General features: G+C 49.9%; 1 protein-coding gene across 6 annotated transcripts in view; it reads right to left on the bottom strand.

Moving 5' to 3' along the window:
• casz1 (castor zinc finger 1) overlaps positions 1 to 19,419 on the bottom strand; it is a 750,295-nt gene that overhangs the window by 52,931 nt on the left and 677,945 nt on the right. For all 6 annotated transcript variants that reach the window (XM_072477862.1, XM_072477866.1, XM_072477864.1 and 3 more), the window contains 2 exons: positions 3,821 to 3,993; positions 2,099 to 2,940 (listed from right to left, as the gene is read on the bottom strand). In XM_072477862.1, coding sequence (XP_072333963.1) covers positions 2,099 to 2,940; positions 3,821 to 3,993 — 1,015 coding nt within the window. The remainder of the gene's footprint in view (positions 1 to 2,098; positions 2,941 to 3,820; positions 3,994 to 19,419) is intronic.

The raw sequence follows: 19,419 nt of genomic DNA, 5'->3' as shown, positions 1-19,419 counted from the left end.
ATGATTGAATGGTGGAGTGGACTCGATGGGCCGAATGGCCTTACTTCCGCTCCTATGTCTTATGGCCTTATGGTCTAATCCCTACAATGCAGAAAGAGGCCATTCAGCCCATTGAATCCGCACCCCACCCTGGCCCACGCACCCGCCCCCATCCCTGCAAACCCACCCAACACTGGGACACTATGGGGCAATTTATCACGGCCAATCCACCTAACCTGCACATCTTCGGACTGTGGGAGGAAACCGGAGCACCCGGAGGAAACCCACGCACACACGGGGAGAACGTGCAGACTCCGCACAGAGTATGTTCCCTTTGGGCATGCTGATCTGCAGGCACACAACAGCCCGGGTGCACACAAGGCCTTCCCTTCACAATACCAAATATTTAACAGGACCAACGAATAGTCTCAGCATGACAAAAAAAAACATTAGCGGGGACATATGCCTACAAACTTTAATTTAGAGACCGACACATTGCAAATGCTGCACTGCCCAAAAAAACTCCCCGTTCAACCTGCCCATATATATATATCTGAGCAAGGTGAGTTCCCAATGAATACCCACCTGCTGAAGATAATTAACCACAATTAATATGAAATTAACACCAACTACTGCTTTACATGAGCTCAAAATGCTTCTATTGGAGAAACTGCCTGTAAAAACAAGCCGAAGGAATATTGATGGCGGTTAACCTGACCGTTATCCGGGTCACATAAGTAGGAGCATTTTGCTGGCAGTGTTAACCTGGTTACTGCCCCTTTAACTCAAGCTCAACTACTGAACTGTTAATCAATGGCCCAATGGAGGAGACGGCAGGCATTTATTCAGCATTCCCAACCATCCTCGGGGAATTCCTCTGGTAAAATAGAATTGTGCTGAAACATCTCTGCGAGGTTTTTCTTTTTACAGAATTAGGAGCAAGAGGAGGCCCCTGCGAGCCTGTTCCGCCCTCAATAGGATCAGCACTGATCGGGTTTTGCTCGTTTTGAAAATAGACCGCAGGCAGAGAAGGTTCTGCGGACTTCCATTCACACCTCGATTTATCCCTCACATCACAATAAGACACAAACTTGTTCGACAAACAGTAAATCAGCTATTGAAAAGAAATCCTAGAAAGGGACTGGCAATTTAAAGACGGAGGAACCCATATTAACTTGACCTTTTACAGAGGAAGAGGCTATTCACCAAAATGATCTTCCCCGTTGTGAACAAAATAATAAAGTCTTTCCTTCCAAGTGGAAATGAGAGGACAATAAAGCTACCGTCAGCGGTACACAATTAATACCCAACATTACTGGAGGGAGGACTGAGGTCTGGTGAATTTTTCAAACAGTGCTGGGCGACCTCTGGGCCGGAGGCCACATGTGACCCATCTGGGTCCTGAGTGGGGCCCACGGGACATTGTGTTGACCCGTTGCCCACGCGCAGGGTTGTCACATTCCGCTGCTTTCCGTCTGCGCTGTTTTATCCCCGTCTGGTATAACTGAAGTGATTCACGCTTAAAGTGAGGGCGAGTGAAGTGAGGTGCGCACTGATTACTCTCTCCACTGACTGTGAGAGCCGTGTGCTCTCTCCATGTCCAATCAAAGCATAAATATTTACTTTGTTTTTAACCACTTAATGTTGACGACAGTTGTATTAACGTATAAATGGTTAAGCATTTTCTATAACTTGTTATTAAATATTCAGTGTTTATTAAATGCATTTAATCTTATTCATGGGGTTGATGAACGAGCCCCGATTTCAATCTTGCCGCCCATTGAGATGAAGGTTGCCCATCACTTTTTTTAAAGAATATTTATGTTCAAATTCACATCCAACTCCAATAACTCAGCATCTCTCCTGACCACCCCTCTCTTGAATATTAAGAGGCCAGTTGAGCTCATTTTCCAGAGACGCGGGTGGGGGTCTGAAACACAATATTGACCTGAAATGTATTGGGTTATTTTCCTGGGGGTGGAATAGGGAAGAGAGGAGAGAGCTCCCAGCTGCTGATAAGTAGGGAGCACCATCAGTAAAATGTTGAAGATGATCTGTTTCCTGTCCCTTATTATGATGAGTACTAAGTAGCAGGATTATAAATTCGGCGAGGGCTTACCTAGATCTGCTGGGTTGGATGGTTTGAGTGCGGCAGCTGCGAGGCGTGCCATCATTGGAGAGATGAGTCCCTTACTGGCTGTGATCTTCTCCATTATTGAGGTTGCAGTGGGGGACAAAGGCGTTGAGTTGCCGGACCCTGAGACAACTTGCGATGGTGATTCTGTCGATAAGGCAGAGACGTTGGAGGAAATGGTGGACATCAGGCTGGCTGCTGTGACGGGAAGGGTCATGGAGACCCTGTTGGGAATGATAGGAAAGAAAGGGCCTGTACCAGAGAGGCCGGCATTGGAGAGAGCCAAGGCAACTGGTATGGAGCTGCCAAGTGTTTGAGGAAGTATCGTTGACATCTTGGTTGCTGGGAGGACGTTACTCGTTGGTTTAACAGCCTGGGCCGATGGGATCGCAGTGGCGAGAGCTGGAAGAAGCATAGGCGCTGAAGATTGCTGGCTTGTCGGAGAGGCACTCAGGCTCGAGTTCTTGCTGCTGATCGCGGAGTAATCGATGAGATCGTCATTGCTGGAGTCATCTTGTTCGTTCTCTTTGCGGCCCAGCAGCTGTGACGCTAACCCAAGGCCTCCCGCGTTTCGGATGTGGCGACGTTCGTGCTTACGCTTGTGTGAGGTCATCTGACTGGTGGAAGTGAAGGTGAAGCCACAGCCCATGCGAATACAATGGAAGTGGTTGGTGGCCTTACTGTAGACGCAACCTTCGTATTTGCACTCCTCGTACTTGTAGAATTTCTTGAAGCCATCCTTGGCGTAGGCGTCATCCTTGATGTGGTAACTCTTGTGCTTCTCAATGTCACACTTGTTCTTGAAGGTGAAAATGCATCCGGGACGCCTGGGAAAATGGAGAGATTAATGAGCAAAGGTTTCCCACATTTCAATTCCTCTTTTGTAATTTACTCCTCAGCGGGCAGAGGTAACAGAGCAGATACATCATGGACAATCCTGTCAACAACCCAACTCAATGGGCACAGACAAAAAGACTTGTATTTATACATTGCTTCTCACAATCATTGGACGTCCCACAGTGCTTTACAGTCAATGCGGTACTTTCAAAGTGTAGTAACTGTTGCAGGAAACGCAGAAGCCCATTTGTGCACAGCAAGCTGCCACTAACAGCAAAGCAATAATGACCAAATAATCTCTTTTGGATGTGTGATGTTGTTTAGGAGAAAAAATATTGACCCCTGCTCTACTTCAAATAGCGCCATGGATTCTTTTATGCCCTCCGCGGGGAACAGAGGCGGCTTCAGTTTGACAGCTCATTTGAAAGGTGGAACTTGTGCCAGTGCTGCACTCCCTCAGCACTGAACTGGAGCGTCAGCTTTGATTTTTGTGATTAAGTCCTGGGCTGGGACTCGAAGCCATGACATTCGAGCACTGACAACACACGTAACCCAATTATACAAACTGAGCAAGCTTCAGAAGAGAACTTATGCCCAGGCATTTGATCCCTCCAACCTTTGCAGACAACAGTTTGCATTCATATCATGAGGCGCTTACGTATGGAGCTGATTAGAATCCAAGGCAAGCCATTCTGCCCAACTGGGCTACGCATGCCCTAATCTAGAAGGGTGAATAAGTGTTTCCCAGTTATCGCTTTTATTTATAGACTAGGATGTTGATCTTGTGAATATACTGAAGACCCGCAGATAAAGATGTCTTGCTGTAATGTTAATGCAGTGGTAAACTGGGTCATGATGTGAAGTGATTACCTGCAGTGGAAGTGTGTGGTTTTCTGTCCATAGAATTGACACCCAATGGTCCCACAATCCTCAGTTGCGCGGAATCGCTGAAAGCCGTCGTTGATTAGTTGTGCGTTCTTCTTGTGGAAGTTCTCGTGGGTCATCACATCGGAGGTGCTGGTGTAAACCTTCGTGCAACCCACCTGGGTGGAGAGAGAAGCAGGAGAGCCTGTTGAGAGAGCTTCAAGGAGGTTGTCAGGGGGCAGAAGGAGGTTCATGAAGGGGTCCAGGGAGGGGTAGGGGGCTCAGGACACCGAGTGCGTGGCTGCAATGAGGGAGTTGCAGGGGGGGGAGGCTGCACAAGTGACAGAGTCAGAGAGGTGGGGTGGGAGTTATAGAGCTGGTTGTTACGGAGTGCGGCCATAGAGAAACCAAAATAAGACGATGAGAATTTTCAATGAGAGTCATGGGGAATGTAGTGTTAATAAAAAGTTAATTCTACTGTTACAATACACAGGTGGAAGGCACTGGCTAATTAAATACTTAGACCACTCCTAAAGGCTGACTGCTGGGACACTGGGCTGGTGTTGCATTCTGTTAATAAACCTATTATCAATAAAAAGTATTTGTGTCTAGTTCCATACTTTATAATATAGCTTGGGACCCATTAAACGGGAACAGGGGTGACGTTCGAGTGAGGCATGAAATGGGGTCGGATACAGAGCACAATGACTGAGCTGTAATTCACACAGAGTGAAGATGAGGAGGCCTCTGAGGACAGGACTGGAGGTAACAAAAGACACGAGTGATGTTTTAGCAATGAGTAGGCTGGAAGTGGCTGAGGGCATGGAGATGGAGGTGATTGCTTTTGTGGAAGTGAGTATCTGAGGTAGGTAACATGGTTCAGAGTCTAACAGCAGTTCACTTGATTGACTGATTGATTGTCACATGTACCGAAGTACAGTGAAAAGTATTTTTCTGCGGCCAAGGGGACGTACACACTACGTGCACAGTGGACAAAAAGAATAATCAACAAAGTACATTGACAAACAGTGATTGGTTACAGTGCGCCAAACAAAGCAAATACATGAGCAAGAGCAGCATAGGGTGCTGTGAATAGTATTCTTACAGGGAACAGGTCAGTCCAAGGGGGAGTCATTGAGGAGTCTAGTCTACTTCAGCCCGAAATAATATTGAGTGGGAGTGTCGAGGGATCAGAGCTTGTAGTCACAGAATTTTCAGAATTTACAGCGCAGAAGGAGGCCATTCGGCCCATCAAGTCTGCACCGGCTCTTGGAAAGAGCACCCTACCCAAGGTCAACACCTCCACCCTATCCCCATAACCCAGTAACCCCATCCAACACTAAGGGCAATTTTGGACACTAAGGGCAATTTAGAATGGCCAATTCACCTAACCTGCACATCTTTGGACTGTGGGAGGAAACTGGAGCACCCGGAGGAAACCCACGCAGACACGGGGAGAACGTGCAGACTCCGCACAGACAGTGACCCAAGCCGGAATCGAACCTGGGACCCTGGAGCTGTGAAGCAATTGTGCTAACCACTATGCTACTGTGGGAGGGCAAAGACTTTGGTGTTCCCAATGTAGAACTGTAGATCTCAGCTGAACTTTCACTCGCAATGAAACATGTTACCATCGAAATGTTCTCGTGCCAAAAGCACGAGGGTTTAGTCAGAAGCTCAGGTGTGGCTTGTCCCTTTAATGGTTAAATCCCTTGATTGCAGTTTTCTTTGAAGATTTGTAGAGATGAGCACTTGATGTAGATAACCCAAAGATGTGTAATCTTACAAACAAACAGTTGCCTTCAGTTTCAAAGAGGAAAGGATGAAGGCCTCATCAAAGTATTTACTTCTTAAAGGAACAAGTCTACCCTGCAGCACTCAGAACGTTCCCCTCTGGACGGTGTCAGTGTTATTATCAGTGTTGGCTCAATATTGTTGAATTAGGAAATGTTCATGCCTAGAATCAGCCAAAGGACTAGATCTGTCATTGCTCTATCAGGAGTGTCTGGGAAGAGCAGTGATCTAACTGCTTCTCTGTGATCTAATGTCTCTCTTGGTGATCTAATGTCTCTCTCGGTGATCTAATGTCTCTCTCGGTGATCTAACTGCTCGCTCTGTCTCTCTCGGTGATCTAATGTCTCTCTCGGTGATCTAATGTCTCTCTCAGTGATCTAACTGCTCGCTCTGTCTCTCTCTGTGATCTAACTGCTCGCTCTGTCTCTCTCAGTGATCTAACTGCTCTCTCTGTCTCTCTCAGTGATCCAACTGCTCTCTCTGTGTCTCTCAGTGATCTAATTGCTCTCTCTGTCTCTCTCGGTGATCTAATTGCTCTCCCTGTCTCTCTCGGTGATCTAATTGCTCTCTCTGTCTCTCTCGGTGATCTAATTGCTCTTGCTGTCTCTCTCGATGATCTAATTGCTTTCTCTGTGTCTCTCTCGATTATCTAATTGCTCTCTCTGTCTCTCTCGGTGATCTAATTGCTCTTGCTGTCTCTCTCGGTGATCTAATTGCTCTCTCTGTGTCTCTCTCGATTATCTAATTGCTCTCTCTGTCTCTCTCGGTGATCTAATTGCTCTCTCTGTCTCTCTCGGTGATCTAATTGCTCTCCCTGTCTCTCTCTGTGATCTAACTGCTCTCTCTGTCTCTCTCAATAATCTAACTGCTCTCTCTGTGTCTCTCAGTGATCTAATTGCTCTCTCTGTCTCTCTCGGTGATCTAATTGCTCTCTCTGTGTCTCTCTCGATTATCTCATTGCTCTCTCTGTCTCTCTCGGTGATCTAATTGATCTTTCTGTCTATCTCAGTGGTCTAACTGCTCTCTTTGTCTCTCTCAGTGATCTAATTGCTCTTGCTGTGCCTCTCAATGATCTAACTGCTCTCTCAGTGATCTAATTGCTCTCTCTGTGTCTCTTGGTGAAGAAATTGCTCTCTCTGTGTCTCTCGGTGATCTAACTGCTCGCTCTGTGTCTCTTGGTGATCTGACTGCTCTCTCTCTGTCTCTCGGTGATCTAACTGCTCTCTCTGTGTCTCTCGGTGATCTAACTGCTCTCTCTGTCTCTCTCGGTGATCTAACTGCTCTCTCTGTGTCTCTCGGTGATCTGACTGCTCTCTCTCTGTCTCTCTCGGTGATCTGACTGCTCTCTCTGTGTCTCTCGGTGATCTAATTGCTCTCTCTGTGTCTCTCGGTGATCTGACTGCTCTCTCTGTGTCTCTTGGTGATCTAACTGCTCTCTCTGTCTCTCTCGGTGATCTAACTGCTCTCTCTGTCTCTCTCGGTGATCTAACTGCTCTCTCTGTGTCTCTCGGTGATCTGGCTGCTCTCTCTCTGTCTCTCTCGGTGATCTGACTGCTCTCTCTGTGTCTCTCGGTGATCTAATTGCTCTCTCTGTCTCTCTCGGTGATCTGACTGCTCTCTCTGTGTCTCTCGGTGATCTAATTGCTCTCTCTGTGTCTCTCGGTGATCTGACTGCTCTCTCTGTGTCTCTCGGTGATCTAATTGCTCTCTCTCTGTCTCTCGGTGATCTAACTGCTCTCTCTGTGTCTCTCGGTGATCTATCTGCTCTCTCTGTCTCTCTCGGTGATCTAACTGCTCTCTCTGTGTCTCTCGGTGATCTAACTGCTCTCTCTGTGTCTCTCGGTGATCTGACTGCTCTCTCTCTGTCTCTCGGTGATCTGACTGCTCTCTCTGTGTCTCTCGGTGATCTAATTGCTCTTTCTCTGTCTCTCGGTGATCTAACTGCTCTCTCTGTGTCTCTCGGTGATCTAACTGCTCTCTCTGTCTCTCTCGGTGATCTAACTGCTCTCTCTGTGTCTCTCGGTGATCTAATTGCTCTCTCTGTGTCTCTCGGTGAAGAAATTGCTCTCTCTCTGTCTCTCGGTGATCTAATTGCTCTCTCTCTGTCTCTCGGTGATCTAACTGCTCGCTCTGTGTCTCTCGGTGATCTAACTGCTCGCTCTGTGTCTCTCGGTGATCTAACTGCTCTCTCTCTGTCTCTCGGTGATCTAATTGCTCTCTCTCTGTCTCTCGGTGATCTAACTGCTCGCTCTGTGTCTCTCGGTGATCTAATTGCTCTCTCTCTGTCTCTCGGTGATCTAACTGCTCGCTCTGTGTCTCTCGGTGATCTAATTGCTCTCTCTCTGTCTCTCGGTGATCTAATTGCTCTCTCTCTGTCTCTCGGTGATCTAACTGCTCGCTCTGTGTCTCTCGGTGATCTGACTGCTCTCTCTCTGTCTCTCGGTGATCTAATTGCTCTCTCTCTGTCTCTCGGTGATCTGACTGCTCTCTCTCTGTCTCTCGGTGATCTAACTGCTCTCTCTCTGTCTCTCGGTGATCTAATTGCTCTCTCTCTGTCTCTCGGTGATCTGACTGCTCTCTCTCTGTCTCTCGGTGATCTAATTGCTCTCTCTGTGTCTCTCGGTGATCTAATTGCTCTCTCTCTGTCTCTCGGTGATCTAATTGCTCTCTCTGTGTCTCTCGGTGAAGAAATTGCTCTCTCTCTGTCTCTCGGTGATCTAACTGCTCTCTCTCTGTCTCTCGGTGATCTGACTGCTCGCTCTGTGTCTCTCGGTGATCTAATTGCTCTCTCTGACTCTCTTGGTGATCTAATTGCTCTCTCTGTGTCTCTCGATGATCTAATTGCTCTCTCTCTGTCTCTCGGTGATCTAACTGCTCTCTCTCTGTCTCTCGGTGATCTAATTGCTCTCTCTCTGTCTCTCGGTGATCTAACTGCTCGCTCTGTGTCTCTCGGTGATCTAATTGCTCTCTCTGACTCTCTTGGTGATCTAATTGCTCTCTCTGTGTCTCTCGATGATCTAATTGCTCTCTCTCTGTCTCTCGGTGATCTAACTGCTCTCTCTCTGTCTCTCGGTGATCTAATTGCTCTCTCTCTGTCTCTCGGTGATCTAACTGCTCGCTCTGTGTCTCTCGGTGATCTAACTGCTCGCTCTGTGTCTCTCGGTGATCTGACTGCTCTCTCTCTGTCTCTCGATGATCTAACTGCTCTCTATGTCTCTCGGTGATCTGACTGCTCTGTCTGTGTCTCTCGGTGATCTAATTGCTCTCTCTGTGTCTCTCGGTGATCTAATTGCTCTCTCTGTGTCTTTCGGTGATCTAACTGCTCTCTCTGTCTCTCGGTGATCTAACTGCTCTCTCTGTGTCTCTCGGTGATCTAACTGCTCGCTCTGTGTCTCTCGATGATCTAATTGCTCTCTCTGTGTCTCTCGATGATCTAACTGCTCTCTCTGTGTCTCTCGATGATCTAATTGCTCTCTCTGTGTCTCTCGATGATCTAATTGCTCTCTCTCTGTCTCTCGGTGATCTAACTGCTCTCTCTGTGTCTCTCGATGATCTAATTGCTCTCTCTGTGTCTCTCGATGATCTAATTGCTCTCTCTCTGTCTCTCGGTGATCTAATTGCGCTCTCTGTGTCTCTCGATGATCTAATTGCTCTCTCTGTGTCTCTCGATGATCTAATTGCTCTCTCTGTGTCTCTCGATGATCTAATTGCTCTCTCTCTGTCTCTCGGTGATCTGACTGCTCTCTCTCTGTCTCTCGGTGATCTAACTGCTCTCTCTCTGTCTCTCGGTGATCTAATTGCTCTCTCTGTGTCTCTCGATGATCTAACTGCTCGCTCTGTGTCTCTCGATGATCTGACTGCTCGCTCTGTGTCTCTCGGTGAAGAAATTGCTCTCTCTCTGTCTCTCGATGATCTGACTGCTCGCTCTGTGTCTCTCGGTGAAGAAATTGCTCTCTCTCTGTCTCTCGATGATCTGACTGCTCTCTCTCTGTCTCTCGGTGAAGAAATTGCTCTCTCTCTGTCTCTCGATGATCTAACTGCTCGCTCTGTGTCTCTCGATGATCTGACTGCTCGCTCTGTGTCTCTCGATGATCTAACTGCTCTCTCTGTGTTTCTCGGTGATCTGATTGCTCTCTTTGACTCTCTCGATGATCTAACTGCTCTCTTTGTGTCTCTCGATGATCTAATTGCTCTCTCTGACTCTCTCTGTGATCTAATTGGTCTCTCTGTCCTCCTGCTCACTGAAGTCTCTGGCTTACTGTTATTTTAAGGCCCTTTTTTCACTTGTTGCCGGTGTAAAGAACTAAAGATTGTATCAAAGACAAAACAGACCGTAACACAGACAAGATGGAGATGTTAGCACCAAGTAGAATCTTGCATTTAAAACTAACCACGGGTACAGGGGCAGCTGATAACCCTCTTGGATTTGAAACTTTTATTTTAGTTTTGAAAGCAGCATTCCGAAGTCGTGACATTGCCAGATGTCACTGTTTGATATTAGTACAGTTACATTCAGCGAATGCTTCAGGCCATCACTTCCCACCTCCAATATCTGCCGAAATTATGGGATTTTATGACCCCTGCATGGCAGGCTAGCAGACAGGAATAGACTTGGTCTAAGGTTGGGAAGAAAGGGGGTTTACCTCAATTGAGAGTGCCCTGTGCACAACTGAGGCACTGCCCTAAGAAAGTAACATACTGATGCGACCATCAATTCACACGAGACGATTAGCTGAAGTGAACAGTGGTTGTAATCAGCTAGAACTGTGCCTGCCTGCGACTGCTGTGTACCGAGCTGCCTGTTGTTGACTGTGACTTGCACTGTCCTGTGGTCTCCGGGTCACGTGATCTCTGCTGCCATTGGGTTCCGGCAGGATCCACTTCAACCCCGGGGAGAACAGCTTGTCGAAGAATTCTGGTTCACATTTCAGGTCAATGGCATTGATGAGAATTTGAAAGGTCGCTGAGGTGAAACATTAACTCAGTTTCTCTCACAGACGCTGAATATTCCCTGTTTATATTTCAGGTCTCCAGCATTCTCAGCATTTTGCCTTTATAACGAGAACTTGCATTTGTGTCGCACCTTAACATCGTTCAGGTGAGGGAGGGAACTGCAGGACCTTGGGCCAAGGCAGTAGAAGACGCTGTCATGGAGAAGGGTTAATGTCTTTGCCCAAATAACAGAAAGAGGAATTTCAGACCAGCGCATTCACACCCAGCCCATTTATATTTGCGCAACTTGCGCAAAGGTCTAAATAAATTATTTAGCAATTTGAAATTTCTGGTTTAATTACTTTGGGTAGAAACACAAAGATTTAATCGATTTCACTTCCAGTTGGAAAACTAATTCCATTAACGCCAACTTCTCTCCCCATGCAGAGTTCCTTGATGGAAGCTGCTAACGCCTTAAAAGGGACAGGTGTTTAGGTGCTGGCTACTCTCCTCGGAGGCCATTCTTAGAAGGGACAATGTTTTCAATTGCCTTGGCTCTAAGATGTGAAATGGACTCCCGAAACCTCCCCGTTTGTGAGCTCGAACTCCTACCTCGGCGACAAACGATCATCTGTGCAAATATCCCCTGATGTGGGAAGGATCAAATTTTGTTTGATAATGCTCCTGTGAAGCTCCTTGGGATATTTAGCTATATCTAAGGCCCGTTATAAATGCTAGTTGTTGGAGCTTAGACAATGGGGTTAATTTTAATTTGTTGTTGCCAGTGGGAGATCCGAGCATTCTGATTCGTTCCTTCTGCTCCCAGTCTCACCGTGGGCTTCACAGCGCGCGCCAGGGTCCCAGGTTCGATTCCCGGCTTGGGTCACTATGTCTGTGCGGAGTCTGCACGTTCTCCCCGTGTCTGCGTGGGTTTCCTCCGGGTGCTCCAGTTTCCTCCCACAGTCCTGAAAGACGTGCTTGTTGGGTGAATTGGACATTCTGAATTCTCCCTCACTGTACCCGAACAGGTGCCGGAATGTGGTGACTAGGGGCTTTTCACAGTAACTTCATTGCAGTGTTAATGTAAGCCTACTTGTGACAATAAAGATTATTATTATTAATAGGACGTTATTGGTGAGCAGCAGCCCAACTGGTACTTTAATAAACACTGGTCAGGTTGCACAGCCCCTTTTACGAGAGGCCGAGAGCGCAAGGCGCACTCTTTACCTACTCCGACCCCAAAATCACAAATGGGATCCTACGCGCACCACAACAGGACAAGTTGCTTGTCGCAATGAGTCAATTGCAGCTTCATTAATGGTTCCATTGGGGAGAAGGTGACAGGCCGGGTTAGGGCGCAGGTAGTGCAGTATTCTGGTGTTGGTCCATCCAGCTGGAATGACACTGACTTCAAATTGTCCCCGATGAAATTTCCCCACCTACTCTCGGCTCAGCTTGTTCAATCCTGAGAGATTCCTGCATTGTCCAAAGATGTGTCTTTTCGATAGGATTTTCAAATGAGCTCCCGCGCATTTGTCCAGGTAAATGTTATTGAGCCAGTGACGGCCTCCAGAGAAGAGTTGATGTCCTGGCTAACAATCTTTCTGTAACCAACATCACCAGAAAAAAACCCACGTTAACTGGTCATCCTCTCTTTTGTTTTATAGAATAAGACAATCAGAGAATGGTTACAGTACGGAAGGAGGCCATTGGGCCCCTGTATCACTGCTGGCTCTCAGAAGGAGTAATTCATCTCATGAAGCTTCCCTGCTTGTCCCCAGAGACTTTTCACATAATGACCCAATTCTCTTTTGAAACCTCAATTGACACTGTCTCTCCCAGACTCTGCCTCCCCCACGCTCTGCCTCTCCCACGCTCTGCCTCTCCCACGCTCTGCCTCTCCCACGCTCTGCCCCTCCCACGCTCTGCCCCTCCCACGCTCTGCCTCTCCCAGACTCTGCCTCCCCCACGCTCTGCCTCACCCACGCTCTGCCTCACCCACGCTCTGCCTCCCCCACGCTCTGCCCCTCCCCCACGCTCTGCCCCTCCCCCACGCTCTGCCTCCCCCACGCTCTGCCTCCCCCACGCTCTGCCTCCCCCACGCTCTGCCCCCCCCACGCTCTGCCCCCCCCACGCTCTGCCTCCCCCAGGCTCTGCCTCCCCCAGGCTCTGTCTCTCCCAGGCTCTGCCTCCCCCACGCTCTGCCTCCCCCACGCTCTGCCTCCCCCACGCTCTGCCTCCCCCACGCTCTGCCTCCCCCACGCTCTGCCTCCCCCACGCTCTGCCTCCCCCACGCTCCGCCTCCCCCACGCTCCGCCTCCCCCACGCTCCGCCTCCCCCACGCTCCGCCTCCCCCACGCTCCGCCTCCCCCACGCTCCGCCTCCCCCACGCTCCGCCTCCCCCACGCTCCGCCTCCCCCACGCTCCGCCTCCCCCACGCTCCGCCTCCCCACGCTCCGCCTCCCCACGCTCCGCCTCCCCCACGCTCCGCCTCCCCCACGCTCCGCCTCTCCCACGCTCCGCCTCCCCCACGCTCCGCCTCCCCCACGCTCCGCCTCCCCCACGCTCCGCCTCCCCCACGCTCCGCCTCCCCCACGCTCCGCCTCCCCCACGCTCCGCCTCCCCCACGCTCCGCCTCCCCCACGCTCCGCCTCCCCCACGCTCCGCCTCCCCACGCTCCGCCTCCCCACGCTCCGCCTCCCCCACGCTCCGCCTCCCCCACGCTCCGCCTCCCCCACGCTCCGCCTCTCCCACGCTCCGCCTCTCCCACGCTCCGCCTCTCCCACGCTCCGCCTCTCCCACGCTCCGCCTCTCCCCCGCTCCGCCTCTCCCCCGCTCCGCCCCTCCCCGCTCCGCCCCTCCCCCGCTCCGCCCCTCCCCCGCTCCGCCCCTCCCACGCTCCGCCCCTCCCACGCTCCGCCCCTCCCACGCTCCGCCCCTCCCACGCTCCGCCCCTCCCACGCTCCGCCCCTCCCACGCTCCGCCCCTCCCACGCTCCGCCCCTCCCACACTCTGCCTCCCCCACACTCTGCCTCCCCCACACTCTGCCTCCCCCACACTCTGCCTCCCCCACACTCTGCCTCCCCCACACTCCGCCTCCCCCACACTCCGCCTCCCCCACACTCCGCCTCCCCCACACTCCGCCTCCCCCACACTCCGCCTCCCCCACACTCCGCCTCCCCCACACTCCGCCTCCCCCACACTCCGCCTCTCCCACACTCCGCCTCTCCCACACTCCGCCTCTCCCACACTCCGCCTCTCCCACACTCCGCCTCTCCCACACTCCGCCTCTCCCACACTCCGCCTCTCCCACACTCCGCCTCTCCCACACTCCGCCTCTCCCCCACTCCGCCTCTCCCCCACTCTGCCCCTCCCCCACTCTGCCCCTCCCCCACTCTGCCCCTCCCACACTCTGCCCCTCCCACACTCCGCCCCTCCCACACTCCGCCCCTCCCACACTCCGCCTCTCCCACACTCCGCCTCTCCCACACTCCGCCTCTCCCACACTCCGCCTCTCCCACACTCCGCCTCTCCCACACTCCGCCTCTCCCACACTCTGCCTCTCCCACACTCTGCCTCTTCCATAGGTGAGAGTGACTGCCCTTGACATCAAGGTAGCATTTGACCGAGTGTGGCATCAAGGACCCCGAGCTAAACTGGAGTCAATGAGAATCGGTGGAAATTCCTCTGCTGGTCGGACTCATACCCGGCACAACGGAAGATGGTTGTGGTTGTTGGAGGTCAACCATCAAAGTGCCAGGGCATCACTGCAGGAGTTCCTCAGGGTAGTCTCCTAGGCCCAACCATCTTCAGCTTCTACATAAATGACCTCCCTTCCACCATAACGCCAGATGTGGGAATGTTCACTGATGATAACACACTGCTCAGCATCATTCGAGACTCCTTAGATAATGAAGCAGTCCCTGTCCAAATACAGCAAGACCCGGACAACATCCAGGCTCGGGGCTGACAAGGGGCAAATTACATTCGCGCCACACAAATGCCAGGCAATGACCATCTCCTACAAGAGAGGATCTAACCATCACCCCTTGACATTCAATGGCATCACCATCACTAAATCCCCCACAATCAACATCCTGGGGGTTACCATTGATCAGAAGCTGAACTGGACTATCCATATTAATACTGTGGCTCCCAGAGCAGGTCAGAGGTGAGGTTAGAAATCCTGTGGCGATTGACTCACCTCCTGACCCCCCAAAAGCCTGTCCACCATCTACAAGGCACAAGTCAGGAGTGTGAGGGAATACTCTCCACTTGCCTGGATGAGCGCAATTCCAATAACACTCAAGAAGCTCGGCACCAGAGGGCAGCAGGGTGGGGCAGTGGTTAGCACTGCTGCCTTATGGTGCCGAGGTCCCAGGTTCGACCCCGGCTCTGTGTCACTGTCCATGTGGAGTTTGCACATTCTCCCCATGTTTGCGTGGGTTTCGCCCCCACAATCCGAAGTTGTGCAGGGTAGGTTCCTTCGACAGCAGCGTGACCACAAACCCACGACCACTACCATCTTGAAGGACAAGAGCAGCAGATACCTGGGAACCCCATCACCTGGAGGTTCCCCTCCAAGTCACTCACCATCCTGACTTGGAAATATATCGGCCGTTCCTTCACTGTCGCCGGGGCAACATCCTGGAACTCCCTCCCTAACAGCACTGTGGGTGTACCTACACCACAGGGACTGCAGCGGCTCAAGAAGGCAGCTCACCCCCACCTTCTCAAGGGCACCTAGGAGTCGGCAATAAATGCTGGCCTGGCCATAGAAACCACATCCTGTGCATTCCAGATCCTGAGTTGCCAAATTAATTTCTTCTCCCCAATCTTGGCATTACTTCTTTTGTCAGTTACCTTAAATCTGTGCTCTCTGGTTCTTGATCCATCAATAGGACAGTTTCTGCCTCCTCGTCTACTTTGTCCAAATCCCTCGTGATTTTGAACACCTCTTCCAAACCTCTCTGCCTCTCATATCCAAGGAAATTAGTCCCAACGTCTTCAATTTATCGACATGACTGAAGTCTCTTGTCCCTGGAACCATTCTCCTGAATCTTTCCCTCACCCGTTCCAATGTCTTCACTTCATTCCTAAAGTGCAATGCCAAGAGCTGGGCACAATACTCCAGTTGGAACTGAACCGTGTACAGATTTAACATGACTCCCTTATTTTCGTACTCTATGCCTTCATTGATTCAGTCATTTTGAGATGTGTGGTTGGGGAGAGAGATATGAAGGGAACCAGTGTTGTACTGATAGGGAAACAGCAGGGATAACTTTGAATATTACAGGCAGTAAAAACTGTGGTTTACAAATCTCATTTTCTTCTTGAAGGAACTGATAATCCTTTAACGCTTCTATCGCAGGTTTAATAATTGTCAATCAACACGTTCAAGAATGGTGTCAGTCCCTAATTCCAAATCCTCGCTCTTTGAACTTGACCTCTGCTGCTGATAAAGAACAGGAGGATTTATTGTGGGCCTAACTCTCCCCTGTACGTATTATTTTAACTGCACGTTCCCCAGCCCCGAGCTAAAATTAGCCTCAAATAATATCACAAATGAGCACAAACTGCTCCTGAATGACAACATGCTGCTGGAGGCAGGAAGAGCATTTCCTGCAGCAGATTGGTCCCGGGAGCCTCTGCAGAGTTCATCGAGGATATCGCACACTGGGAATTGGCCGAGTGCGGATGTGTCGCGAGTGTGAAAGACTGAAAAACTCGCAAGAGATGCAGCCTGGCTGGAATTATAGCAGGCTGCGGCATGAGTGAGATTTCAGCTTTAAAAAAACAAATCCTATTTGTTCTAAGCTGTGTCCTCCGTTCAGTTGAGAGGAAGGTTTGAATCTTTCGAACCTCCCTCCCAAACTTTCAGCCTGGTCGGGCTCTGCTGGACCACATCTGCTGCAGCGATGAAACTTTTCCAGGGGGTCTCACTGGCTCCACCTTCCCAGCAGCTGCTACCAGTTTCTGCCTTCATTACCATCAGCCCCCCCGCTCCTAGCTTCCTCCTCTTTATCTAACAACACAGCATCGCCAGGACCATAAGACCATAGGAATTAGGCCATTCGGCCGATCCAATCTGCTCTGCCATTCGATTACCGTTGATATGTTTCTCATTGCCAAACTCCTGCCTTCTCCCCATTCACCCTAATCCCTAAAGGTAGCAGGGATAATCCAGGGAATTATAGGCCTGTGAGATTGACGTCAGTGGTAGGCAAACTGTTGGAGAAGATACTGAGGGATAGGATCTATTCACATTTGGAAGAAAATAGACTTCTCAGTGATAGGCAGCACGGTTTTGTGCAGGGAAGGTCATGTCTTACAAACCTAACAGAATTCTTTGAGGAAGTGACAACGTTAATTGATGAGGGAAGGGCTGTAGATGTCATATACATGGACTTCAGTAAGGCGTTTGATAAAGTTTCCCATGGCAGGTTGATGGAAAAAGTGAAGTCGTATGGGGTTCAGGGTGTACTAGCTAGATGGATAAAGAACTGGCTGGGCAACAGGAGACAGAGAGTAGTGGTGGAAGGGAGTGTCTCAAAATGGAGAAAGGTGACTAGTGGTGTTCCACAGGGATCCGTGCTCGGACCACTGTTGTTTGTGATATACATAAATGATCTGGACGAAGGTATAGGTGGTCTGATTAGCAAGTTTGCAGATGATACTAAGTTTGGTGGAGTTGCAGATAGCGAGGAGGACTGTCAGAGAATACAGCAAAATATAGATAGATTGGAGAGTTGGGCAGAGAAATGGCAGATGGAGTTCAATCCAGGCAAATGCGAGGTGATGCATTTTGGAAGATCTAATTCAAGAGCGGACTATACGGTCAATGGAAGAGTCCTGGGGAAAATTGATGTACAGAGAGATCTGGGAGTTCAGGTCCATTGTACCCTGAAGGTGGCAACGCAGGTTGATAGAGTGGTCAAGAAGGCATACAGCATGCTTGCCTTCATTGGACGGGGTATTGAGTACAAGAGTCGGCAGGTCATGTTACAGTTGTATCGGACTTTGGTTAGGCCACATTTGGAATACTGCGTGCAGTTCTGGTCGCCACATTACCAGAAGGATGTGGATGCTTTAGAGAGGGTGCAGAGGAGGTTCACCAAGATGTTGCCTGGTATGGAGGGTGCTAGCTATGAAGAAAGGTTGAGTAGATTAGGATTGTTTTCGTTGGAAAGACGGAGGTTGAGGGGGGACCTGATCGAGGTCTACAAAATTATGAGAGGTATGGACAGGGTGGATAGCAACAAGCTTTTTCCAAGAGTGGGGGTGTCAATTACAAGGGGTCACGATTTCAAGGTGAGAGGGGGAAAGTTTAAGGGAGATGTGCGTGGAAAGTCTTTTTACGCAGAGGGTGGTGGGTGCTTGGAACGCTTTGCCAGCGGAGGTGGTAGAGGCGGGCACGATAGCATCATTTAAGGTGCATCTAGACAGATATATGAACGGGCGGGGAACAGGGGGAAGTAGATCCTTGGAAAATCGAAGACAGGTTTAGATAAAGGATCTGGATCGGCGCAGGCTGGGAGGGCTGAAGGGCCTGTTCCTGTGCTGTAACTTTCTTTGTTCTTATTAATCAGGAACCTATCTATCTCTGTCTTAAATTTACTCAGTGACTTGACCTCCACATTTTCTGCGGCAATGAGTTCCACAGATTCACCACCATCTGGCTGAAGAAATTCCTCCTCATCTCTGTTTTAAAGGATCGTCTCTTCCTCTGAGGCTGTGCCCTCGGGTTCTAGTTTATCCTACAAGTGGAAACACCTTCTCCACATCCACTCTATCCAGGCCTTGCAGTATCCTGTAAGTTTCAATAAGATCCCCTCTCATCCTTCTAAACTCCAACGAGTACAGACCCAGAGTCCTCAACCGTTCCTCATACGACAAGTTCTTCATTCCAGGGGTCATTCTTGTGAACCTCCTCTGGACCCTTTCCAAGGCCAGCACAACCTTCCTTAGATACGGGGCCCAAAACTGCTCACAATACTCCAAATGGGGTCTGACCAGAGCCTCAGAAGTACATCCCTGGTCTTGTATTCTAGCCCTCTCGACATGAATGGTAACATTGCATTAGCCTTCCTAACTGCTGACTGAACCTGCACATTAACCTTAAGAGAATCCTGAACTCGGACTCCTAAGTCCGTTTGTGCTTCAGATTTCCAAAGCCTTTCCCCATTTAGGAAATAGTCTATGCCCCTATTTTTCCCACCAAAGTGCATAACCTCACACTTGTCCACATTGTATTCCATCTGTTACTTCTTTGCCCAATCTCCTAGTTTGTCCCCAAGTCCTTCTGTAGCCTCTCTGCTTCCTCAATACTACTTGTCCCTCTACAGATCTTTGTATCATCTGCAGGCTTAGCAACAGTGCCTTCAGTACCTTCTTCTAGATCATTGATGTATATACTTCTGATTGCAACACTGACCCCTGCAGAACACCACTCGTCACCGGCTGTCACCCTGGAAAAAGACCCCTTTATCCCCACTCTCTGCCTTTTGCCAGTCAGCCAATCCTCTATTTATGCCAATTCCTTGCCCCTAACACCATGAGCTCTTATCTTATTCCGCAGCCTTTTGTACGGCACCATGCCAAAGGCCTTCTGGAAATGCAAATAGATTGTGTTCACTGACTCTTCCTGGTCTAACTTCCTCGTTATCTCCTCAAAGAACTCTAACAGATTTGTCGGACGTGACCTCCCCTTACTGAAGCCGTGCTGATTTACATGCACTTCCAAATATTCCGCAATCTCATCCGTAATAATTTTTTAAAAATGTGTTCAGGGGGTGTGGGCGTTGCAGTCTGTGCCAGCATTTATTGCCCACTCCATTTGACCTTGAGGGGCGGTTAAGAATCAACCGCAGTTCTGTGGG

This window comes from Scyliorhinus torazame, chromosome 16 (assembly GCF_047496885.1).
Source record: "Scyliorhinus torazame isolate Kashiwa2021f chromosome 16, sScyTor2.1, whole genome shotgun sequence".
Taxonomy (NCBI): domain Eukaryota; kingdom Metazoa; phylum Chordata; class Chondrichthyes; order Carcharhiniformes; family Scyliorhinidae; genus Scyliorhinus; species Scyliorhinus torazame.
This window is presented reverse-complemented; position numbering and strand designations above follow the sequence as displayed.